Source organism: Myotis nattereri (genome assembly GCF_964212035.1).
Source record: "Myotis nattereri genome assembly, chromosome: 7".
In the NCBI taxonomy this organism is placed as follows: Eukaryota; Metazoa; Chordata; class Mammalia; order Chiroptera; family Vespertilionidae; genus Myotis; species Myotis nattereri.
This window is the reverse complement of record NC_138082.1, coordinates 17,358,142-17,384,988: the sequence shown is the minus strand read 5'-3', so window position 1 is coordinate 17,384,988 and position 26,847 is coordinate 17,358,142. Positions and strand designations below refer to the sequence as shown.

The window sequence follows — 26,847 nt, the reverse complement described above, 5'->3', positions numbered from 1 at the left end:
TTAAGATGTTCTAGGGGTGGAAAAAATACTGTAAAAGTCTTCTTAGTTTTGGGGGAATAAAAATTAAGAACTTACTCGATGTTAGCTGGAAACTCAAGCCTTAGGGGTTCCCCCCTAGTAAATATATCTGTTGTAGAGATGGCTGTTTTCCGTAGTTCTCACTGTGGTGGAGACTAAGAATATTCATCAGCTTATGCCTGATTTAATTTTACAAAGCGGTGGAATGTGTTGAAACATGGTATGATGTGTCTCCTTCTTGAAATTAATGTGTGCATTTTCACTCCTGATATTACTTCCTTCTACAAACTCTAACTTGCCAGGTAAGCCTGAATTTGATTATATATAATCATAGATATATTTATTTCATGTGGAATTTGGATAATGTAGATCACTCATTCCATTGAGTTTCAATATATAATAATCCTTAAAAACATTTTCTGTAGTACTAATCATTACTGTGGCTGTTAGTGTGCTCACTGGAAACCAGGAACTATAGCAATAGATTTTGCCTTTTAAAAGTATTTTATCCATCAGCTGAGACCTGAAGATTGATGGAGAAGTTAGATTAATAAAGAAAGGGTAGAAATAATAGTGTCCCCTGCAGTAAGAAGTGCATAACCACCTGAAATTGAGAGAAGGTCAGGATGGTTGTGTGAGGAGTGCTAATTGTGTAAAATGGATGTGGGGTGGGTGATGCTGAACTTTAAGGCTGGACAGGTAAAGGAGAAATCACATGATGCATGACTTTAAAGTGTTTCATCATGGAAGCTCAAGCAAACTATTGAGATATTTTAAGTAGGGTCTGCTACATTACCAGATTTCATTGTTTTTTTAATTCATGTTTTAAAAAATTCTCATGGATGTATGCAAAATGGTTTGGATGAATCCTGTTTAGATTGGTGCTAAAGCAATCTGGGCAAAGCTAGAAGGGTTGTAGAATAGAAAGGGACAGTGGGGTTGCAGAGAAATGAACGTAATTAATGTTATTTTAGATATGAAATCACAGGGACTTGGTGATGCCTTGCTGTGGGGTGAAGGAAAGTGCTGAGTAGATGATAAGCATTCAGCCAGGAGTAGCTGAGTGGCCATTCACTGAATGAGAAAGCACAAAAAGGAGGAAAGGCTCGTTTTGACCAAAGCGTGAGTTTTGGATCTGTTGGTTTCAAAGCTCTTTGAGAGTTTGGAGTGGAAATGTGCAAGATGCAATTAGATACACAGGCCAGCGTTCAGAAGAGAGATTTGGCCTGGAGATAGAAATGTGGTGTCTACCATAGTATATAGGTAAGAGTAATGAAATTGTCCAAGAGTGAACGGAGAGAATGTAGAAGAGGACCTAGGCTCTACAGAAAAACATTTAAATTGAAAGGCAAAGGGAGAGTCAGTTACAAAGAAGGGAAGTCCAGAGAGAAAGAAGAAAACCATGAGAGTCAACAAATGGGTGCAATAGAAAGAATATATTCTGTAAATGTGATCATTAACAAGGTCATTTATTTGAGCACTTGGATACTTGGATGCACTAGGTACTAAGTATGCCAAATATTTTATTTTATTTCATCATCACAATAACTCCAGAAGAGATTGTTAACAACCTTTAATAGAGGAAACTGAGCGGGGGGGGGGGGGAGAATTAAGGAATGAGCTCAAGGTCACAAAAATAGTAGATAATGGAACAGAATTGACCACAAGAAAACTGATTCTAGAGCCAGATCTCTTAACTATGTTTTTCAAAAATTGAGAATTCCAAATAGACTTAAATTTTAAATTTTCAAAAACCAAATACAGCTATAAAATACTATTAGTATTTTAAACCAAATACAGCTATAAAATACCTATTAAATACTAATTTTTATGAATAAATGTTTGTGATATACTTTAAATTAAAGCCATGTTACAATTTTTTTTTTTTTTATAAATTAGGATCCTCATTCAGATAAATTAGAATAAAATGACCAAGATTGCCTGGAATAGGAACTAGGGACTTTCAAATTTAGTAACACTAATATTCAGAAGTGTTAAAAGTAGCTAGTTTGGGATGGTGTGATTATGGATCATTCTTATTTGTACCACTTTATATTTCTAAGTATGCTAAAATTATTATTTTTATAATTTAAAGATATAAATGTAATTTTAAAATGTCCACCTAATTATATTCCTGGGGGAATTAAAATGAGTTGGTGTATATTAAATGAATACCAAGATACTTACTAGGTGTTGAATACAGTGACATCACTGCTTTTATATCACATTGCTACATCATATGATTTAAAAATAAAAAAGTAACTTCAAAAATGTGTGAAAACAGAACATAGAGCACTTATGCATGTTATATGGCAGCATTTTAAAAAAATTCTACAGCTAGAAAGTTTAATGAGGAGATCAGAATATATTTGTTCAACCACAATATCATATGCTTTATTACTGTGAAACTATGTAACTTTCCAGTCAGAAAAAACAAATGCAAATTAGAAAGCTTAAGAATGTTGAATAAAATATAACATTTTGATTCATACTTAATGGGTAAAATATTGATTTTATTTAATACACAACTGATCGCAGTAACCTTTCCCAAGGTGGGTACCACGTTATAGAAGCAATCTTTCTGTTGGAGGATAGGGTTATGGCCAATATTACTGTCATTATTTTTAAGTGGCAGAGACCGTCATTTTTCCTGAGCAGCCCACTATGAAGTTCAAGCATGCATGAACAGAGTTTAGTGCTATAATCAAATAAAACTTACATTGAAGGTTATCTCACATGAATTTAATGATATGCATAATTGTTATTCTACTGCATGATAATTAGGCATGAATGTAAGCAGTTCTTGCAAATGATGCTAATTTGTATGACTAGCACAGCCAAACCAAGCACAAGCAGAAGGAGTCCAGCAGTTCTAGCAAAATCATGGCTAATCTCAGGGGGTGAGAGGTATGAGGGGAGTCTATGTTCCACAGCAGTCTCAAAATATTACCAACTTAGAGGAAGAAAGGTAGGCAAAGGCGGGTTGAGGGAAACATGAATGTGCAGAAGAGGAGAAAATTACTGTCACTAGTTATGGTCTGTGTTGTGTCCTCTAGAAAGATATGTTGAAGTCCTGAGTCCCAACGCCTCAGAGCGACCTTCTTTGGAACTTGGTTATTGCAAATGTAATTGGCAAAAACGAGTTCATCCTGAAGTGAGTAGACCCTAATCCAATATGACTGGTGTCCTTATAAGAAGGCAGTCATGTGAAGATGGCGACACAGGGAGAACAGCTTGTAGAAACGGGGTGGGGGGGTGGGGGGTGGGGAGTGGGGGGTGGGGGGGGTAGGGGGGAGGAGGCGGGAGGTAGACTTGTGTTGCCACAGCCAAGATGACAGGGGCTACAGGACCTGGAAGAGTCAAGGAAGGATCCTGCCTGAAGTATTTGAAGGGGGTGTGGCCCTGCCAGCACCTTGATTTCAAAATTCTAGCTTTTGGAACTGAGGCTACCTTTATTTTTCTAAGCCACTCATTTTGTGGAACTTTATGATGGCAGCCGAGGAAAGAAATACTCCCATTTGCAAGTTGCATCTCCAGCTCTGATTCTGAGTGATCTGGGGTATCTTATACATGAACAAATACTTGCTGCATGCCTTCTGCTAGAGTAGTAGTAATTTAGTGCTTTCTGCTTGCCAGCATTTCTTTAGTATCAAAAAAAATGCTTCTGAATAAAACAGAATGAATGAATTCTATTTTGGGGGTGAAGGAAGAAAGCCATTTTATTGTTTACTGAAGAAGCAAGGACATAGGATGTGTATGTGTTTGCATTTTTTTAAATATAAGAACATTTCAATGTCTCTTGTAAATGAGTAAGAACATGTGAAACCTTTTCAACTTCATATACTATTGTGCTGCTATTTCTATCTTGCTGTGTAGGTAAGCAAAATATATTTTTTTCTCCTTTGGTGATATTATAGATTTTGTTGCCTTCAGATGTGATTGGATTTTATAAGTTGTTTATTTTCATGTGAAACTTATAATGCCTTTTAGCTTTGTATTATTTCATTTTATGAATTCATAAAAACAATAATTAATTTAGAAAAAAAGTAAAAAGAATTCAAGGAATGAACCTGATGGTTTAAAAGTTGTGCATGGCCCGGCCGGTGTGGATCAGTGGTTGAGCATCAACCCTATGAACCATGAGTTCACTGGTTTGATTCCCTGAGGGGGCGCATGCCTGGGTTGTGGGCTTGATCCCCAGTAGGGGGCATGTAGGAGGAAGCCGATCAATGTTTCTCATTGATGTTTCTATTTCTCTATCCCTCTTGTTTCCTCCCTAAAATTAAAAATTAAAAAAAATCAATACAAAGAAAAATTGCGTGTGAATGTATGTAAACTTTTAAAGATGATACTTCAGGCAACAATTAGGTTTTGAAAATAATTAAGGCATGAAAAGCAAACTAATTATAAACCACCCTTTCCATATATCACTCAAATAAATTTAGCAAATCAAAATTAAAGATAAAATATAATAGTTTATTGAGTTGACCAAATTGTGGTATGTTTGGTCTATAAATTCTTTAAGGATATCAAGCATTTTTTTTAATCTTTAAGGTCTCCCTTTTTCTTTGCCTCTGCATCCCCACTTCAGCCCAGTACTTTGTAAAGTACCTGGTGCACTTGTATTCCTCATGTTTCTTTCCCTTGGTATCAGGGAAAAATTATGCCATTTGATATGCTTTGCTGTCAGATTTATTTTCAAACTGAAATGGAATCCTGAAAATGATAATAATTTCATTCTTCTTGTACTTCACAGAGATAATACACAACCCCCCCACACACTGAATGATACCACCTCCCCTTCTGAATTATGCTAGGTGTAGCTGGAGGGACCTAACATGCATACTGCTCTTTGTAGATATGCTTTTCTGAATCCAGCTAGTTTTTAGTCTGCAGGGAAAAATGGAATAATTCCGTGTATGCCTAAAACTGCTCCGGTGTCTTGTACCAGTTTTCCATGGTAACTTTTCTCCGAGTCCAAAGAATGTTCTTTGGGAATTGTGCTGCCCCCTGGTGATAAGTGCAGTAATAGAGTATAACCTTTAGGTTTGCTAATAAGTATTATTCATTAATAATGAATGCAAATTCCAACACAAAGTCTGCAGAAAGATGATAAAATAAACAGTGTGAATGCCACAACTTAGTTCTATGACATTGCAGCAATTATTGGTCATATCTTAGAAGAAAAAGGAAAGCCAGATCACAGGAGAGGAGGTTGGTCTGAGAAGATTAAGGAATGTGCCTTCACACTATTACAAATGTGAAGAAACTCAGTGTTACTGTGCTTTAGGAAATCATTTTCTTAATCAAGGGTTACCATTAAGCTTCAAACAGAAAGTGATAGCAAAACAAATACTGACAAAGTTTCTCAGATGAACAGGATTTATTATAGTAGATATAATTTTCTTTCTGATAAGTCACCCTGAAGGAGATTTTCAATATATACACCCCCGATTTATTTAATTCTGCTTGAGTAGATGTTTCTTTTCTTTCTTTTCATATGTTTACACAGAGATTTTTAGACGTGGGCACTAGAGTTGTTAGCATTTGTGGATGCTTCATTTTTATCTCAGTTGTATTCTTTGAGTTTTATCCTGTGTACTTTGGAATAATAATCCTCAGTTGATGTCCCATTAGAGAATGCAACCCAAGGCTCCTCAGATAGAATATTAGAACTGGCAGTGACCTTAGAGATCATCTTACCTAATGCTAAAGGGACTCTAGGTTAGGTCCACATATTGTATTATGGAAAAATCCAAGTATTACAAAACTATTATAATTTTTACTTTTAAAGTGTGCAAATCATAACAACAAGCAAAGGTTTTTTTCCTGTTAAAAATACCAACAGGTATTCCTTTCCTTTACCTAGTCCCCATATCAGTTTTATCTTATTTTAACCTATGTCTTTTTGAACTGCAGTCCTCGGATGTTGAGGGAGAATTGGGGTGGGGAAGGGAAGTCTGGCACACCATTCTGGCACACACAGTTCCTCATCTATTGAGAAAGCAAATCCAGGGCGTACAAAGACTTCACTGCACATACAGAATCGGTGTTTGTGCAATGTTAATTAAGAAGCATTAACTAGAGTGAATGCTTGCAGTAGTTAGGGGCCTCTCTGCAAAAAGCCCCCTGGCTGTTCAGAGATAAATAATGGAGGAGTCCTGGAGAAGTTTAAGTGTTGCTCCTGTTGCTATGGAATCTCACTGCTTCTGAGCCAACACAATGCGTTCTGCAAGTGAAAGTCCCCAGGCGACTCTTGGCCCTTGAGTGGGCTGACTTTTCAAAGAAGAAAGAGAAGCCATAGTACATATTTTCAAATGGAGACTATTACTTAGCTAAGGATTGTTTTTCTACTAACTTAGTACCATATGCTTCTAGATTTCTGTTGTCAGCCATTTTTGACATTTGCCTATTTTTTTTTTTTAATTTTGAGGTTGAAAACAAGGTGATATCAACAGAAGGCAGAAAACTGAATAAAAACTAGCAAAGCAGTTCCCAGTCGGTGACTATTCAGGATAACAGATAAGGTGTGCACTTCGTTATTAAGGAGCCCAGTCTAAAAATAGAGCTGGCACTAGAATGAATAATTAATTACTTGCTTCAGCTAAGTTTTTAGGTCCAAAGCTGGAGATATTGGCCAGAGCTAAGTCAAGCCATGATCTCTAGATGCCCGGATAAGATGAAGCTAAATGAAAGTTCGGGTTTCCGTCAGGCCTCCGTGATGAGAAAGGAAGCAGTAACCTGGCCCCCCAGCGGAGACACACTGGGAAGCGTATGTGGGCTCTCCCCTGGGGTACCCATGGGTGCAGATTAGGAGCAGGCTCATTGGGCCTGAATTAGGGTAGGGCCAATCCAAGCAGAAGTTTCCAGAGCAGTGCTAAGAAGGGTACCTGGATTAATATAGGGAGTGGGGGCAGTTTTAAAGGATGCAAGGGAACAGGAGAGATCATCAGAAGGCTGAGAGTTCTAAAACAGGTCAGCAAAGTGAAGAAGTAAAAACATAGGAATTAGAAGGTACCAGAGAAACAGTCCAGGCAATTGTGCTTATTGTGTGCTGGCTGCAGGGCTCAAGACTGTGTGGGCAGAGCCAAGCTTGTACACTTGGCTGTTGAGTTGGCTGCATTAGGTAGCAAGTTATTGAGCAAGTGGACTGGGCATCTCTAAAGTTAGCTTTCTGTTTTATTTTGTTTTGTTTTGTCACAGGAAGACTGGATAGCAATATGTAGCAAAGCCCTCAAAGGCATTTATAAGCAACTAGAGGCCTGGTGCATGAAATTCGTGCACTCCAGGGGAGTGTTCCTCAGTCTGGCCTGTGCCCTCTCATAGTCTGGGAGCCCCATGATCCATTGCCCCAAAGAGATAGGCCCTGCCCACCTGGCTGGGGCTCTGTGATGGATTGCCCCTGCAGAGGGAGGCCCAGGCTACCTGCCACAGTGCCACCGGCCAAGTAGCCTGGGCCTCCCTCTGTAGGGTGATCATGGGACAATGGCCAGGCCCCTGACCAATTGCATCGCACCTGCCTTGGCTGGCCTGGCGCCAGGGGTGTCATAACTTGGAAGTCTGGAAGGTCGTCCTGATGGTCTTTCTGCTGTTTGGTTGTTCAGTCTATTTGCATATTACACTTTTATTATTATAGATGGTCTTCCCCCCTTATCTTTAGTCCCTATAAAGGTGAAGCAATTTTAGGATGGCATAAGAAACACTTTTGATACTGAAAGAAAGTTAATTTTATACTAAACAATCCTGAAACTTAATATAATTGGTACCAAATACTATTTACTGAGGAATATGATGGTGTATTCATGAGGTACAAGGAGGCTCTAATAGCAGATGAATGAATAGTAATTTTGCAATCACTAGTGTATCTGTCTCTGGGAAATTAAAATACCATTCAAACTTTAGGAGTCAGAGGCCTGCAGCTTGAGAAACCTGCTACATTTTTTCTGTAGTATCTGATATACCAGGAGGATTTTTTGCTGTTACTACCACAGTTTTTAAATAATGATATACATGGACAATGACAATGCATTTATGTATGCACTCATACTTTTTTAAAAGAACTCAGAAAACTTTGACATATGCTTTCAAAAAAAACGAAATATTCTTAAATTTATAGACGGTTGCTGAGGTAAGCATTCAATTAAAAGACTTTTTTTAATTCCATAAAAGTGGTGTATAAATGTGAGACATCAACTGTTCAATAAGATAAACGCTAAGACTAGAATTAAAGAATGTATTCTAGATTTCAGTGACAGTAAGTCCAGTGTCTTACTTTGTATTCTGGTACCTGCTACTTTTGGTGTTTTTATTTGCTCTGTTTGGGTCACAGTAAATTAGTTTATGTTAAAACCTACAAATCTTTATACTGTATCTGTTCTCCCTAATTAGTAATAATAGGATATAGAAAATTAAAAAAATAAAATAAATTTGCTATATAAATTTTAGAGAAATATAAATAGAGTGAATAGTTGAGATCTTTTCTTTAAAAAACATAAAAATTATTTAGGCCGGTGTTGGAGGTAGTGATGGATATGAATTTTATTAAAGACTTTGGGAGTATTCATGGTGAGGTGAAAGGAGCAAATTGAAAAGTAAAGGAACAGTTCTGTCTGAGTTGAATGATGGATGACAAAGCATCTTTTGATTATTTTGAAGAGTTGTTTGGAAAAATAACTTCGGATTAGATTGAATGGAAATTGTAGCAGGATCTCAATTCATGGAAAATCTTGAATAGCAAACAGGTGGCTAGGACTTGATCCCACAGGTAATGAAGAATTAGTAATATTTAGCATAATCTCCAAAGAAGATGACCTCATGTGTCTAAATGGTAGTGAAACACATATTTGAGAATACATGCTGAAGTCAAGTTATGATTTTAGAAAAAAAAAATTGGTCCATATCCAACAGAATCCCCTGATGACCAGGGTTGCAATGGTGCTGAAATCTGTTTTCTATCCTTGATTGATTTCTAGTTAATTTTCCTGTTTCTAATTAACTTCTGTTTGAACAATGTGCAAAGAAGAGGAAAACAGGCTTGTAATCTAATCAGTTGATCTTATTGTCCCCTCTCACTTTTTCCATGAGTATAGAAAAGTTTAATCAACCAATTTTTACTTAATGACATTTGTGCTATTTCTTCTCAGTAATTCATTTATAATATCAAGGTAAAGATATTGGTGGAGATGTTTATCATTTCTAGATATTAAAAAGTTCAGAACACCTTTTTTAGAAGTTAATGCTTCCCAAGATACCCAAAGTTTAAGTTCCTGGCACTTAATCTAATAATTTTGGCTCTTACAAAATCATCTCTTAAATATGTTTAGGGTCAAAAAAGTTAATATGGATAAAACTGCTTTATAAATTATACAACACTTTATAAATGCTATTAACTATAATAATAGCCAAAAGAAAAATTTGATAATCAAATCCACTGACATTACTATCAGTTAATTGTTAAGTGCAACTGCAGGTGTGCATATATTTAAGTAAACATGATCTTTGAAATTGGAATTTACTAAACAGTCAAATTAAGAGGGGATTACTTGCATTACAGAAAGATTCTTTGTTTACAAAATAATATTCACAAGTTTCTTTAAATTTCAGTAGTATATTAAAATATGATTGAAGTACATAATTCGATTGGGATTTTTACAAGATTATGTTAATCATGTAATATTAGTTTCTGTATACATATAACGCATGCTTTTATTAAACAGACTCTTTATAAAAACAAAGTTTCTGTTTTAAAAGCTACATTTAACTTTATTTAACCAGGAATTGAAATAAAAAGATGTTCCTAAGGACCCATTTTTCTAATTGCATAATCAACTAGCGCTATTTAGACAAATATTCTAAAGCATCCTTGCCAGATTTCATGGCATTGTTTTTTTACTGGCTGCACAACAGTGTGTGTGGGAACCCTTTCCATACAGCAGGACAGTTTCACGAAGCCCTCAATGTAGCATGAGGCACTCTGTGTGTTCACTGAGCCCGGCATGAAGGGTCTCTTCCCTTTCTACCCCTGACTAGCTATCTAACCTTTGTCGAGCACTTTAACATACCTTGTCTCTGCTTTCCCATCTATATGTATAAACTGGACTCTATGATCTTTAAAGATTGTTTAATGTATAACATTCTGATAAATCACATTTAGTTTACATATGAGCTAGGAATTCTAACACTTCAATAGTCATCCATCCGTTTATCCATCCATTGATCCAATATTTATCAGATGCCTATTACGGGACAAGTAGTTAGAAGTTATATACATACTAGAGGCCCAATGCACGAAATTCATGCCAGAGTAGGCCTTTCCTTCCTCCAGCTGCTGGCACGGCTTCCCTCTGGCACCCGGGACCCAGGCAGGCTTCCCTCCGGCCGCTGGCAGACACCAGGGACCTGGGCTTCCCTTGAAGCCCCGGCTTCGTCTGGAAGGATGTCCAGTGTAATTAGCATATTATGCTTTTATTATTGTAGATATCAGTAAACAAAATATATTTCCTATCCTTATAGAGCTTACTTTTATTCTAAATAAAGATATAATATGGCCAGTAGTGATAAGTATAAAGTGTAATGATTTAGAAAAGCGCTATTCAGAGTACCATACACAGACCAATACCAGTCTGTTTGTCTTCCACGAGACAAATTCGTATATTGATAATAAATATTTGGAAACTTATAGGGATGTTCAACAATAAGCAAGATTGTCCTGTGGTCAGACATCATGGGAAATGACATCAGGAAAGGAGCAGGGCTGCATGAGGTTCTTATAAATCAACATAAAGACTTTCACATTCTGATTAACATGAGAAACCATTGGGGGATATTTGGACAAAGGAGATAAGTGATTTGGATTAAGGGTTAAAGCATATAAATATATTTGATATACAATAGACTAAGAAGACAAGAAGGCAGGAAGAAACATCAGATGGAAGCATATTGCAATATCATATAGAAGCTGTGGCAACTTGAAGTACAGGTATATTAGTCAGATGTGGCTGACAGAATGCCCGGAAGGTCCCTTAGACATTTTAAGGATAGAGCTTATGGGAATTGTATGTGACTTAGATTAGTGGTTTTAGAAAAGAGAGGGGTAGGCTGACTAGATTTTTATCTGAGTAACTGGCTACCTTTGCACCTCTTTTCTTTATTCAATATGGAATAGAAAATGAGAAAAGGGGATGAGTACAAATTAAGTGACTGTCTAAGTATTATCAGATGTCCCATTAACTAACCCTTAAGACTGTGGAATGAGTAGGGAAGTTGCTGGTCAGATTAGTAGTGGCTTATCTTGGCAATATCTCAAAACTATAATATCTTACATCTGATTTAAATAAAATGAAAGAAAGAAATCCAAAGAGAAAACTCATGTTGAGTCATACAGTTAAGTACACAATGGAACATATGGTTATGAAAAATAAATCTACCTGTCTATCAGACAAATTTCCTTTTGTCTTCTTGACTAGTGAATGAGACCCAGTCAGAGATAAGAACAAACCTGGCTAACGGAACAGAGCATTTGTAAGGTGTGGTATTTCTTCAGACACAGATGATGCTGGATATATTTGTAACATCATTTACTACTGTTACAGAGAAAGGCCTCCTGGAAAATTGCTTCTCACAAGTGATGTCCACCTTGTATTACACACAGCGACATATCTTTTCTGATTCATATTTTATTGCAGATAAGATGAAGTTTGACATTGTGAATCTTGTTTATTGACATGATTCAAAGTCAGGAAAAGTTATCTTTACTAGCAGCTTAACTAAATTTGTCTACTGTTATTATTTATAAGATTTTTATCAGAAAATATTTTAAATTTGAGACATGGATCTTATTTATTGTTTCTTTCATACCTAGCCTGAAGCCACACATATTGTGGTTACCCAATTAACTTTTGTTGAATAAATGCATGACAGAAAGAATGAATGAGTGGCAGAGATTAACCTAGAGATTCCTGTCTCCTATCAAACACCTAATTACAATTTACAGTTGATAATATTGTGAAAGTAAATACCCACAGCTCCAGTTCATCTAAATTTTTTTAAGGGGACCAAACTACTGAAGATTATAGAATCTGATCTCCAGAATAACAGGCTTCGCATTATGAGAAAACCATTTAAAATAAATTACAACCTGACGTATTTTATTACGTCCTCTATATCACTATTAGATGAGTGTTTTGTTTGTTTTTGTTATCCAAGAAGATTATGTGACAAAGAATTCCAAATAAAAACTTCCAACCGTCTTGTTTGAGGGTGGTCTCAGATCAGGATTTACATGCACAGTAACTGAAGATACAGTAAAGGATCTTCAGTCAAAACATTGTCCCCTGCACCCAATCCTCATACCCCAAGTCTAGCAATAGCACGCGTTGTTGTTTTTTGGTTTGCTTTTTTAATTTGAAGAGATTTTTAGTTATTGAGACACAACTTTACCTTGAATGAGCCAGTTTGGATGACTGGTCCTGGACAGTGGACCAAGGCTTCTGCTTTCGGTTTCATAGGTTAATCCCTGCAAAAAGGCTAAGAACTAGGGGACATATGGGGGGGGGGGGGAAATGCAGCCTACAGTCAGATGGCCAAACCATGTGCCCCACCTCGCATGACCTTATTTCACCCAGAAGACTGGCATCTTACTGTGTCTGCGCCAGGGCACCCATCACCCCAGAGCAGCCTTAGGTTGGAGAACGCCTTAAGGAAAGAGGACCCTTGAAAAAGAGCATGTGGGTGACAACAGGCCCACTTCCACTTGCTGTTTCTCAGTTTTGATACAGTTTGTTTGAATGTCCTTAGGAAGCACTCATCATATTGCGTGTTATCAGCCAAATGAACGTTTGCTGATGGAAAGAATAAAAAGGGATGCTTTATCTTCAAACCAAGGCAGTAGAAAGGCCATGATGCTTTTCTTAAGTTACATATTTATTGTTTAGGAAACCAGACTTGATATGTAACAACGATCATCACATAAGAACATCTAGTCTAATTTCTTCCTTTAAATACTTCTAATGGGGGGAAAATATGCCACAAACTGCCACCTCGGTTGCAGCAGCGCGTGGCAAAGGTCTCGCAGTGGTAAGGCATCTCCGGCAGGCAGGTTTTTATCATGCACAAGGGGATGGTTGGAGGCATGATAATCTAGAGAAGAAAGATGGCTGCTAATGTTTACACACTCAGCTCCCAGTGGCATTTCACCAGTTTGGAGGTTTGCACGGTCCCCCTTATTCTGAGTGAGTGCATCCAGATTCACAGCAAGACTTCAAGGAGGGCCAGATGATGGGGCAGATGGCGGATGGCTAATTTGGCAGCCTTGATGAGTGGAAATTGTTTGCTTTAATTGCTTGTCAAGTCCAGTACCTACATTAAAGTTAAGGACCTAGCACATTCACAATAAACAAAATACTACAAAGTAAATAAGAAGTGCTCTCTGTGTTTGGGAGGCGAAGGGGGTGCGAAAGATGATTAAAGAAGAAAAAAAAAACCCGGCAGGGAGGGAATTGTGGCGATAGTGGGTAAGGGGGATATATTATTTCTTCCAAGGGTAGATGACAGACATATAATTTCTAAATCTGTGAAGTGTTTCTATTATGATTTTAAGCTTTCATCATAGGGATTTTAGGAGACACACTTTAAGAAATAAATCCAATAGAATATGTAAAGACAGGAAACTAGTAGCAGGAATGAAAATTTATATGTGAGTAGTTACAAGTCAGTTTTGATGGTCTTTTAAATTTATCTGCAGTTATTTTAATTTTACTAAGCTAATCTTTGAAATACAAAATGATAAAATAATTACAAGAATAGCCTGTTATATGGAAAAGCTAGATTAGAGGGGACTACTCACAAAGCATATCATTTGTAAATGAAGACAATCATGTATAATTTTTAAATCTATCATATTTTTATAATCTCCAGTGATGAGCTTGCTCTCCATTTCAATATAGTTTAGCAGTTTAAGCAACTTTGAGGACATTTAGAGGCTAGCATAAATAAAGAGAAGAGGTAAAATAGAGATCAATTGTATTTTAAACGGACCAGCACATAGCAGTATATAGTCTATACACTAGCTCTCAGTCTGTGGTATAGAATGCCAGTGTCTTCTCTAGCTACAGATCTATTAGTGAAGATCTGTGATGCCAAATGCCCTTTTCATTTGGCTCAAGAATCATTTAGAAAATGTTTTACTTAATATCCTGTCTTGTTATTTTGGGGGGGGGGGCGTGTCAATAAAAACAATGGTAAAAGATAAAGAATCAAAGAATACACTATAGGGTCACATTTTTTTTTTAAAGGATACTTATTTTTTGCATTGAAAACTATTTTGTATCTGGTTTTATGTAATGTAAATTATAAAAAATTTACTATTTTGGTGCAATTTTTTTCTTTACTACTTTTCAAGTTAGTTATATAATATGCAAAATTTCTGAAATACAGGGTGGGGCAACAGTAGGTTTATAGCTGTTTATATGGAAAATAATAGAATAATTAATAAATAGTAATACTAGAATACTGTTTTGCATAGTCACAACTATAAACCTACTTTTGCTCCACCCTGTTTAAATCAGTTTTCATCATTTATTATCTTATGTATAATGTCATCTGGTACAAATATTTTAAAATCATTAATAGGTCTTTTTAATATTAAAAAAGTACAAATTAAATAAAAGCAATAAACCTAGAGGTATATTAATGGAATAATGAGTAAGTACTAAATATAGTTCATTCCAGGAATATAAGAATGGTTCAGTATTTGGAATTCATTAATAATTCACTCTAATAAATTAAAATCTTTTTTTTTTCAAAAGTAGCTAAAAGTACATGATAAACTTCAACATTCAAATCTGAAGTAAAAACCTAGTAAAGCCAGATTTGGAACATCTAAAATGATACAAGAAATTCTAGGCCAAGGAAAGCATTTCATGAAGGTCAGGAAAGAGAGGCATGACTGTTATACCTATTAATTAAAAGCAATTATCCTAGCAAGACTGACTAGTATCGGCCAAGAAAGCAAAATAAAATGATATGATTGAAGACTGGATAAATTAAGGAAATCAAATAAGAACTAATTATAAATTACAAGGATTTAGCAATGAAGCCATGTTTGAGAGAAAAATCAAGATTTCATATATATACTGAGTGGCCAGATTATTAAGACCACCTGACGTTTGTAGGCAAATTAGCTATAATTTCACGCTGAAATTGCTAGAGGGCCAGAACATTATAAATAGGGAAGCAGGTTGTTTACCACGACAGTAGAAGTGATTTTTTTCTGAAGATATGGGTAAACAACACGATTTCCAAGTTTATAAGTTAGAAAGTGTTGGAGCGAAGGGATCCTGACATCTAGTGTCCTTGCTGAGTGCTCATTCCTTTTTGTCGACTGATTTCAAGCCTTGTACTTTAATTTGACTTAAAATACTGCATAATGTACACACCATCACTATACATTTAAATGAGTTACAATAGTTAACTCTATCAGTGAGTCAGACATTATTCAAAGCAAATTACAAACACTGACTTATTTAATTGTTACAATAGACTTATGAGGTGGTTTTGTTATTATGTCCCTGTGCAGATGAGAAGATAGAATGATGGAGAGTCTAGGTACTTGCCCAATATCACATTGCAGGTCAGCGATTGGGCTAGATTTTAATGCTGGACGTTGAGCTTTAGGTCCTGTGTTTTTAACCTCTATAGCTGGGTTATTGTTAGGAACACTCAACACAAAATCCCACTTTGTAGATACAGACACTGAGACTCCAAGTGGTGAAGTGAGTTGTTCAAGTTCAATCAGCTTTTGAAAATGGAGGAATCAGCCTAGCCAGTGTTGCTCAGTGGTTGAGCATGGACCCATAAACCAGGAGGTCATGGTTTGATCCCGGTGGTCAGGGCACATGCCTGGGTTGCGGGCTCATTTCCTAGTGGGGAGCATGCAAGAGGCAGCCAATCAGTGATTTGCTCTCATCATTGATGTTTCTCTCTCTCTCTCTCTCTCTCTCTCTCTCTCTCTCTCTCTCTCTCTCTCTCTTCTCTCTCTCTCTTCCTCTCTCTCTCTCTCTCTCTCTCTCTCTCTCCCCCCACTCCTCTCTAATATCAATTATATATAATGAAAATGGAGGAATCAGTATTTGATTCTGGTTTATTTACGGTTCTCAATGACTCCAAAGTCCTTTTATTTATTCAATAAATATTGACTGAGAGTATACTGTGTGTCAGCTCTTCTAGGTGCTAACTGTGGAGCTTCAATCCTAATATAGAGACACATAATAAACAAATAAACAAGCACATGTTTAATGTAATTTCATAAAGCAATAAAAACCAAAATAAGGGCAAAGAAGACAGAGCATGGTGTATGGGCACCTCGTACCTATTTAGATAATGTGGTTAGAGAAGGCTTTTTTGAAAGAGTGAACAAAGATCTAAATATACATTCTTACAGGGTATGGTGCAAGGTTTGGATTTTTTTTTTTCCATATGATTTAACTCATGCGGAATTTAGATATATATATATATATATATATATATATATATATATATATATATATGATTGATTTTTTACAGAGAGGAAGAGAGAGAGATAGAGAGTTAGAAACATCGATGAGAGAGAAACATCGATCAGCTGCCTCCTGCACATCCCCCACTGGGGAAGTGCCCACAGCCCAGGTACATGCCCTTGACCGGAATCGAACCCAGGACCCGTCAGTCCGCAGGCCGACGCTCTATCCACTGAGCCAAACCGGTTTCGGCAACTCATGCAGAATTTAATGAACAAACTGAACTACAAGAAAAATAGAGTCAGACTCATAGCAAGCAGGCAGACAGCTCTGATGTGTGTGGGGGGAGGGGGAGGAGGAGTGGAGCGAGCAGGAATGTTGGGGAGAATTGATCAAAATAAAAAATGAGAAAGAGCTCATGGACATGGACAACAGTTTGGTGATGAGGGGGCATGTAAGAGGGCATAGAGGGGATAAATAGTGGTGGGGAAAATAAAGAAAAAAGAGAAAAAAGACTCATCCAAAAACTTATGTCTAACTAGCCATAACTGTGTAATAGATCCATCCCTAGCTGCAAGGGAGGTGAGAACATATACATTTTTAATTGAGCACATTGCTACCCACATGAACATTGTATTCTCTTGGTAAAAAAGAGATAATAGATATTGGGTAGTCAATCCAAGCAGCATATGCTATAATCTCTAAGATTCTATATTTCTTGTCATTGTACTGCCTTTAAGCAATGCATGTTTTAAATCATTGAGAACAGACAGAAAACATTAAACGAAAGTCTGTGAACAAAGAACCTCTACAATGTAGATGTCTGCTGGGGTCCAACTCCTGCAAGTCCAGGGGTCTCCAAAGGTGTGGACGGAGTCGGCGAAGAAGGAATGACATGGAGACAGCGTTCAGTTGATCAGCAGCCTAGCCAGGATCTCTAGCCAAGTTCTGGTCAGGATCTCCAGCGAAGTTCTGGTTAGGATCTCCAGCCAGGTTCTGTGTCAATGTTCTCTTGCTAGGTTCTCCAGCCAGGTTTGCCAGGTTCTCCAGCCAGGTTCTGTAGCCATGTTCCCTCGCTAGGTTCTCCAGCCAGGTTCTGTCCAGGTTCTCCAGCCAGGTTCATTCACCAGGTTCTAGTCAGGTTCTCTTGCCATGTTCTATCCAGGTTCTGTAGCCAGATTCTGTCTCTAGGTTCTTCAGCCAGGTTCTCTTGCTAGGTTCTGTCTCTAGGTTCTGTCAAGGTTTGGATTTTATAATAAGTGTGATTAGAAGCCAAATAATGTTTTTAATAAGGAAGTAATGTGAATGATTTATGTTTTTAAAAAGATCATTCTGGTTTCTGTGTGAGGAACTCATTAACAGGGAGAAGTAGGAATTCCAGGAAGTCAGTTAGGAGGATACCATTGAAGTCCATTGGAGAGACAGCTGGGGTAGCTTGGATTAAGTAACTGTTGTAGTGGAAGTGGTAAGTTTGGCCCCATTTCAGATGCATTTTGAACACAGAGTTGCCAAATCTTGCCATGTGCATGTAACTATAGTAGCACTCAATAACAGTCATTGAAAATGGTTGCTATTTCTCACATTCTATTTAAATATTTTATATTTTTAGGTTTACTAGTTTAATGCTAACATTTGTTTAAGAGTAAGTACTTATTAGTGTTAAATCAGATAGAAAATTTAGGTAATTTTTAGCAGGTTACTACATTTTTTGTTATCCTCACTGAAGATGTTTTTTCCATTAATTTTTATAGAGAGTGGAAAGGAGAAGGAGAGATGGGGAGAGCGGGGCGGCGGGGGGGGGGGGGGGAGAGAGAGAGAGAGAGAGAGAGAGAGAGAGAGAGAGAGAGAGAGAGCTCAATGGTAGAGAGACACATCAATTGTTTGCCTGCTATGCACACACAGACCAGGGCCTGGGATAGACTCTGCAACCGAGGGATGTGCCCTTGACTGGGAATCAACACACCACGCTTCAGTGCATGGGTTGATGCTCTATGCATTCAGCCTTACTGTCCAGGGTGGTTACTAAATATTTTGATGCAGACAGTCTATGAATGATGCACACACAATATGCACATCAATATGCACATCAATATGCACATAGTTTGTGTATAGTTTCCTTCTTATGTGCCTTTTAAAACTGCATGAGCTCTTACAAAAGACCATGGCATTTTTATTAATATACACTCAGTCATGATACTAGTTCAACAGTAGATGATAAATAATTATTTGTTTCTTAATACGTAGCTCATGTAAGCATTAAGTTGGAAAGTTAGGCAAACATTTTATTTAATTATATATATTATTTATCTTCTTGTCTTTCTTGTGTTAGCAAATGGAATACTGGTTTCCATAGTCATAACAAGCCTGGAAGCAATACTGAGTTTTAGTATTAATATAGATATTGTTAATTTTTTTTTCATTTTGCTTCTAATATGTTTTCCTCATGAACCGAGTGAATAATTTTGTTAATCAACCTTTTTATATTGCTTCAAAATCCTAATTATAGTCTTATTTTTTTAACTGAATGAAGATTATGTAATTCACTCACTGTTGGGTATAAATTGTAAGTTAAGAAGAATAAAAAGCCATGTTTGCCACTATAGCTACATTTACAATGGAATCAGACCAAATACAATAATTGGAAATTTTATCAAGGCCTCATATATAACTTTACTCCTGGAGTTACAGTTGTATGAAAACTCTAAGGAGCATATGCAAATTCAGGACATTTGAAGCTTGAACTGTTGTAAGCCTATAGTTTAAGGACTTTATAATAGTGTTGGCAAAGGGGGCTGAATTTTGTTAAACTTGTTTTGGCTGGTGAAATGAATTTTCAATTCTGTTTGATAAACAGCTGTGTGAAATCAATGAAACTTGATGGCTTTAGCATTGTCTTGTATACATTGCTTGATTGTAAAATCGATTGACAAATGGAAGTTGTGAGGCATTCAGTGAAGGCAACATGAAGACACATACAAACAGTTTTAATGCATCTATCCAAGCTAGTTATTTTAAAATCAAGTCTGTCTTTCAAGATAAAAGTTTAGAGGAATATAACTGGTGATGTAGCTTCAGTCAAACAAATATAAAGGAGATTCTCACTAAGACAGAAATATTTCCAAAATGGAACTGTGTGTAGTGAAAGTTCCAAAAACCAAAATGTTTGGAAAATAGAATATTCTGATAAATCAGATTTTCTGTTTATTGGAGGATTATTTTGTTGTTGAAAAATATTTATTATATTGTATATACAAAACACAACTGATCATTGATTGAACAATGGATACTGTTCTGAATTAAGGGTTATTATCTGAATATGAGTTATAATTGTTTTATAGCAATTAAATGGATATTATGAAAAGGTAATTTCTTGCAAAGCACTGTGTGCTTTATAGCTCAACACATTCAAAATAATTAAAATATTACATCTGTCTTCAAAGAGTTTACAGACTTTGAGGATTTCTTATATAAACATATTTTTGTAATACAAATTAATAATAATTTATTAAGTACCTCATATATGCAGGATGAGACACATGCAAAAATACATTATTATTATATTAATAGATGTTTCTCTCAAAATTTAAGATTCTATAGAAAGGAATACACTAAATATTTTAGAAACTTTTTCACTTAGAAGTTTACATGTTGATTTTTAAATATATTAATATTAAAGTAAGGGTTTTATTTCCAACTGAAAGAAACTTGTAGAACACAGGTTGTACATAAATTGCAATGTGTCATTGTATATAGTTTAGAAATGGCACAGCAAGTTAATTAACTGATGCTTAATTACTCCCATCAGTAATTGCATTTAAATATAAGCTTGTCTTCAGATAAATTTGAAATAATTAAAATCTGTATTTCATGAACTATATAATAGTAGCTTTTTTCAACAGCCATTTAACAAGTTTACAAATATTTTGTTATAAATTTACTGAGAGTAATAAAATGATATTCATGGATTATTATGTTTCTTGGTCTCTAGAATGAATTGGAAAAAAAAAAGCTGGATTTTGATCTTGATCACAAAGATCGTGTACACAAATCAGTTGTTTCTTGTTCTCTTCCTTGTGTTGGATATTATTGTAGTTATCAATAGAAATTCATTTTTTGGTGTTTGTTGGTTTTAGTAACAATGTAAACTTCCACAGAACCAGTATAATGTTCAGATGATCAGGAAAGATTTTTGTTTCATTATGATTTGAATAAATTCAGTCGAACAACCAGACAGAATTGCTAACATTACTTAGGGTCAAAACAATAGAATGTAATTAGACTTTAATCATTTCTTTGTATACTATTGCAGCAGCTAGGAAAAAAATTCACCATCATCCTGATGTTAATGATAATAAAACAATGTAAAATCTCCATTGTATGGAAACCCTGATTATTTTTAGCTCATTTCTCAGTCTCTCTAAGGCAGCAGTGGGGAATGTCTGGCCCAAATGCTATAAAAGCCCAAGAAGTCATTTGGTGTGACCATGCCAAGGTATTGCAGGTGGGACTCAAAATTCAATAAATCAGGGAGCTTTTTTCATAACAACATACATTGATATGAAGTGAATGATGTTATAATTATCCAAATGGCCCTTGGCAGAAGAGATGTTCACCATTCATGCTCTAAGACATTTCTCTCATCCTTGTGGTCCAAGATGATGGTTCATGTTTAAGCTTCCATGTTTCTAATTCAGCCAGCAGATTGGAGAAAGATGTGAAGAAGAAAGGAGGCATTGTCAGGCTCCAACCAAGTTTTAAAGTTCTAGGAAGGCATTATAGAATATGTCCTAACTTATTCACTTGCTAATCTTACCTCCAAGATGAGCAGAGAAATGTAATCTGTATTTGGGGTGGCAACATGCATGGCTAATATTGTTCAGTCTTTTACTGGAAGGAAGAGGAGAATGGATGTTGATGATTCTAGATGTCTTTGCATCCATCCTTATCACTCTACAAAAACAACATTCCCAAAAACAACAAATGAGTTCCATCATGCTGTATGAGGGACTTGGCGTTCAGAAGGGAGAAAGGGAGAATGGCTAGAAGGTGATAAGCTATAGGACCCTGGAGAGAAGAGGTGATCTTTACAATTCCTTTAAATGTGAGGTTTCAATGAGAAATAGTCTAAAGATTATGTATTTGTTTTCTAGGGCTACTATAATAAAGTGCTGAGAGGATTAAAATGAAAATAATGGATTATAATTTAAGTGGCTTAAAAAAAGTCATTTATTCTTTCACAGTTCAAGAGGCCAGTAGTCCAATAGCAAGGTAGAAGGAGGGCCTTGCTCCCTCTGAGACTCAGGGTGGAATCTGTCTTTGTCTTTACCTTGCTTCTGGTGATGACCATTAATTCTTAGCATTCTTAGATTGTAGCTGCATCACCCCCATCTTTGCTTCTGTGGCCTCATGGCTTTCTCCCTATGTATTCACATTGTGTTTTGCTCTTCTTAGAATGACATGAATCATATTGGATTAGGGCCCACCCTAATATCATCATTTAACTTGATTACATCTACAAAGGCCCTATTTCAAAATAAGGTCACATTCACAAGTACCAGGGGTTAGGACTTCAATAAATCCTTTAGAGGGACCCAATTCTACTATTAAAAGAGTACTTCTAGAAAATGTACTGTTTGGTGAGTTTTAGAAATCCAAACAAGAGAAGGTTGTGTTTTGTTTTTATAATGTGCTTATAATGTGATTAAAGGTCTACATTACTTTTCGAATTTTGGATCTAACTTTTGTTATTTTAAATGTGTCGATAGGCAAAGCAGGCTTTAAGGTGGCCCTAATTATTAAAATATACACACCTAGAATTTTTTTCATTCTGTACTAAATCCCATTCCATTGAACACCACATAGGATCATGACTACTTTGTCATTTCTGTGTACATGGCACACAAATATGTGTATGACATGATAACCAGGTTCTGTTTCCAGTGTCTTCAAAGTTTACACGTTATATCTTGCCTTATATTTTGTATATCTATATCTATCTATATCTATATCTATATCTATCTATCTATCTATCTATCTATCTATCTATCTATCTATCATCTATCTATCTATCTATCATCTATCTATCTATCTATCTATCTATCTATCTATCTATCACCCTATCTAATAATAGAGAAACATGGTAATTAACCGTAACTTTGCAACCCTTCCCATTGGCTAATCAGCGAGACATGCAAATTAACTGCCAGCCAAGATGGTGGCCGGCAGCCAGGCAGCTGAAGTGAACAGGAGGCTTGCTTGCCCTAGTGAAGGAGGAAGCCAAGGCTCCCCGCCTGCTGCTGCTGGGCTCTGAGCTTAGACTCTAAGAAACAATGTTGCAATTATAGAAGCTAAACAAACCCCAGAAACCTGCTTTCAGCCAGCCGGGCCTCAGAGCTGGAGCTGCAACAGTGTTTTAATTATAGAAGCCAAACAAACCCAGATGCCTGCTTTCAGCACCCGAGGTCTCAGAGCTGGAGCCAAGCCTCAGAGCTAAAGCCAACTGTCAGCTCCAGTGACAGCCATAGAAGGTAAATAAATCCCAGAATAAAAGAAAAAAAGGAGAGGTTGGGAGCTTCAGTCGCCCGCCAGCCTGAAAACGGCCCTCAGCCCCTCACCCAGACTGGCCAGGCACCCCAGTGGGGACCCCCACCCTGAAGGGGGTGTGACCAGCTGCAAACAGCCATCATCCCCTCATCCAGGCTGGCCAGGCACCCAAGCGGGACCCCCACCCTGATCCGGGACACCCTTCAGGGCAAACCAGCTGCCCCCCACCTGTGCACCAGGCCTCTGTCCTATATAGTAAAAGGGTAATATGAAAACTGACCCTAACAACAGAAAGACTGGGAATGATCGGTCACTATGACCCACACTGACCACCAGTGGGCAGATGCTCAATGCAAGAGCTGTCCCCTGGTGGTCAGGGTGCTCTCACATGGGAAAAGCTCTGCTCAGCCACAAGCCAGGGTGATGGCTGCCAGTATAGTGGTGGTTGTGGGAGCCTCTCCTGCCTCCTCAGCAGCGCTAAGGATGTCTGACTGCAGTTTAGGCCTGCTCCCCACTGGCAGGTGGATATCCCCCTAGGGCTGTCGGACTGCCAGAGGGATGTCTGATTGCCATCTTAAGCCCAATCCCCCGGGGAGCGGGCCAAAGCCAGCAGGTGGTCATCCCCTGAGGGGTCCCAGACTGCGAGAGGGCACAGGCCGGGCTGAGGGACCCCGTTCTCCCCCCCCCCCCGAGTGCACAAATTTTTGTACACCGGGCCTCTAGTCTATCTATAAAAGCCTAAGTGACTGAATGACTGTTCGACCAGTCGCTATGTTGTGCCCTGAACACCAGGGGGCAGACACTCAACATAGGAGCTGCCCCCTGGTGGTCAGTGTGCTCCCACAGTGGGAACACCACTCAGCTGACCAAAGGGTGCCAGACGCAGGGCTCATGGCTGGAGAGTGCTGCTGCAGCAGCTCGAGCCTCTCCCAATCAGGACTGACTGGGCGCAAGCGGGGCCAGCATGAGTGGGAGCAACAGGCAGGAGTGGCAGGCGGTGTTGGACCACTGGTTTTGGCCCAGTCCCCGCATGCCACACTGAGGGACCCCACCGGTTCACGAATCTGTGCACCAGGCCTCTGGTATTATGTAACTTACTCAAAGAATATTTATTCACTATCTATTTTTTAAACTTTATATATTATTATAAGATCCATAATAGAGTTTTTCACTTCATTAAATATTCAAATTGGCACATTTAATGGTATAGATTTTGTTCAGGCAAGTATATAAGCCATGAGAACTAAAGCCATCACTAAAACTCTGACTTCTAGAGTACAGAAAAGTTATCAACACACACACAACTAAGAAGCACACGTTTGTACACTCATGTGCTCACATTTGAACAGATTCAATAACCGTGCCCCCAAATATAGCAAACAAAGATCATTTATTAACAGTCCATTATATCAGCACATTGATGAATATATGTAGTAATGACCCTGTTTATATAAAAAGGTTATATATTTTTTTATTTTATTTTATTGATTTTTTTACAGAGAGGAAGGGAGAGAGATAGAGAGTTAGAAACATCGATGAGAGAGAAACATCGATCAGCTGCCTCCTGCACATCTCCCACTGGGGATGTGCCCGCAACCCAGGCACATGCCCTTGACCGGAATCGAACCTGGGACCTTTCAGTCCGCAGGCCGACGCTCTATCCACTGAGCCAAACCGGTTTCGGCAAAAGGTTATATTTTATTATACAATCTTTTTTGTAGTATATTCTTATAAATGTTTCAATCCAAGTATTTATTATTTCTATTTTAAAAGGTAGTATTTTGAGGATTTAAAAACCCAAGTGTTAATTATGTAAAAATTGTATTCAGCTTATTTTGCAATAGGGAATATCATAGCCCATGGTCACAGATAATAGTGTGGTGAAGGCCAGGGAGGGGTGGGTTGGGGTTGGAGTGGGTCAATGGAAGAAAAAAAAAAAAAAAGGAGACATCTATAATACTTTCAACAATAAACATAAATTAAGATTGAAAAAAAATGTTATTTTCATCATCTTTTGATTTTCATTTATTTTCATATGCAGAATGAACCCTGATAGAAAATAGGGTGAATTATAAGTCCAAAAGAAATTCTTGTTTAAATGAAATTAAATGTATTTACATGCTTTATGTGCTCATTAGAAGTGTGATTATTTAAATTTATCTCCTTGCTACATGTTTCTATGGAACCTATGGCTTCTTACTCTCTGTCATTAACACATGCAACTTATGAATGAAAATATGTAATATTACTTATATGTGGAATAAAAGAAAGCTGATTCATAAAAACAGAAAGAAAAATGGTGGTTTCCAGGGGCTTTGGGGTAGGAGATATGGGGTATATGTTAGAGTATACACTTCAGTTATAAGATGAATCTGTTCTGGGCATCTAATGTGCAGCATGGTGATTATAGATAACAATATCATATTATCTACTTGAAAGTTGCTAAGAATAAATTTTAAATGTTCTCACCACAAAAAAGGTATAGTAACTGTGTGAGGTGATGGGGGTGTTAGCTAGCTATTGATAATAAATTTGCAAATATCTATAAATGTATCAAATCAACATGCTGTACATGTTATACTCACTCAATGTTATATCTCAATAAAGCTGGAAAAATATAAGTACAGTTATCAGTGTGTGGGTTATGGATCTTAATGACATCTTAATATTTTAATGGTAGTGTGTGGAATACAGAGTTGAGGGAGATGATATTGTACTTGTCATGTGAAGGTTATATAACTCCCCGTGTATCTTCTTGTCTTGGCAGTGTGTGCAGGAACAGAGAATAAGCTGAGCTCTCTCTCTGACCTGGAGCAGCAGTATCGAGCCTTGCGCAAGTACTATGAGAACTGTGAGGTAGTCATGGGCAACCTGGAGATAACCAGCATCGAGCACAACCGGGACCTCTCCTTCATGCGGGTACAGTTGTCTCCTATCTCTTCTTTGCTAGCGAATAGTGGTGTCCCAATGCATAGTGATAGATCAGCTTGCTTGTATCTGATAGTAGTGCTCTTCTGGCCAGCAGGGACCATGTCTGTAGGCAGAGAGAAGAGATACCAAGACACAACCAGAGAGAGAACAAGAGTACTAGTAGCACTGCCATGGTGACTGGCACTCTGAGTTTAGAGCAGTTACTGTTGCCCTAAGACTGATCAAGATTCTGCCAGGGTGTAGTGCATGCCATCTAGCAAGTCTGTCTTTGTTCTGAATTGTAGGAGAGAGGAAAACTAGGAGAGTCACGGTACTAATCAGATACTAATTTTATCTTTAGGTAGTAATATCCTTTCCCACTCCTTTCTCTTTCATGTTGGAAATTGTAGATTATTTTATATTACTGTAATGAGACAATGTTGATTTTCAATCATTCTCTATAAGACATAGAATTTGCATTGCTTTTCCAGTGCTGGTAATAGACAGACACTATTTCATACTCACACATAGTTTCTCTTCTAAGGATAGATCTTTCAAAGAAAGCAGATAAAGCTGTAACTCAGAGACTGTATGATGCTGATTGGCTCACTGTCACTGAAGACCTTGGCTTCATTAGCATGGTTTTCTTACAGTAAAATCAGGGATGGTACATGACAATAATGAGTTTCAAGTTGCAACAAGTAACCTCGCTTTTGCCTACCCCTTAGCTGTTTTCAGTAAGGATGAGCAGCCAGTCAGCTTTCATATAAAATTCTGAAATATTTCCATTTTAGCCTACATCAGAGCATCTGACTAGAATTAAATCCAACTGCATAAGGGGGTGGTTTTATATTTGTGTGTTTGTTTCCCTTATCCTCCTTGC

At 37.3% G+C, this 26,847-nt stretch overlaps 1 protein-coding gene across 1 annotated transcript in view; it reads left to right on the top strand.

Moving 5' to 3' along the window:
- ERBB4 (erb-b2 receptor tyrosine kinase 4) overlaps positions 1–26,847 on the top strand; it is a 925,368-nt gene that overhangs the window by 323,560 nt on the left and 574,961 nt on the right. Inside the window, exon 2 of the mRNA XM_081095735.1 lies at positions 25,822–25,973. Within this exon, the coding sequence (XP_080951861.1) occupies positions 25,822–25,973 (152 nt within the window). The remainder of the gene's footprint in view (positions 1–25,821; positions 25,974–26,847) is intronic.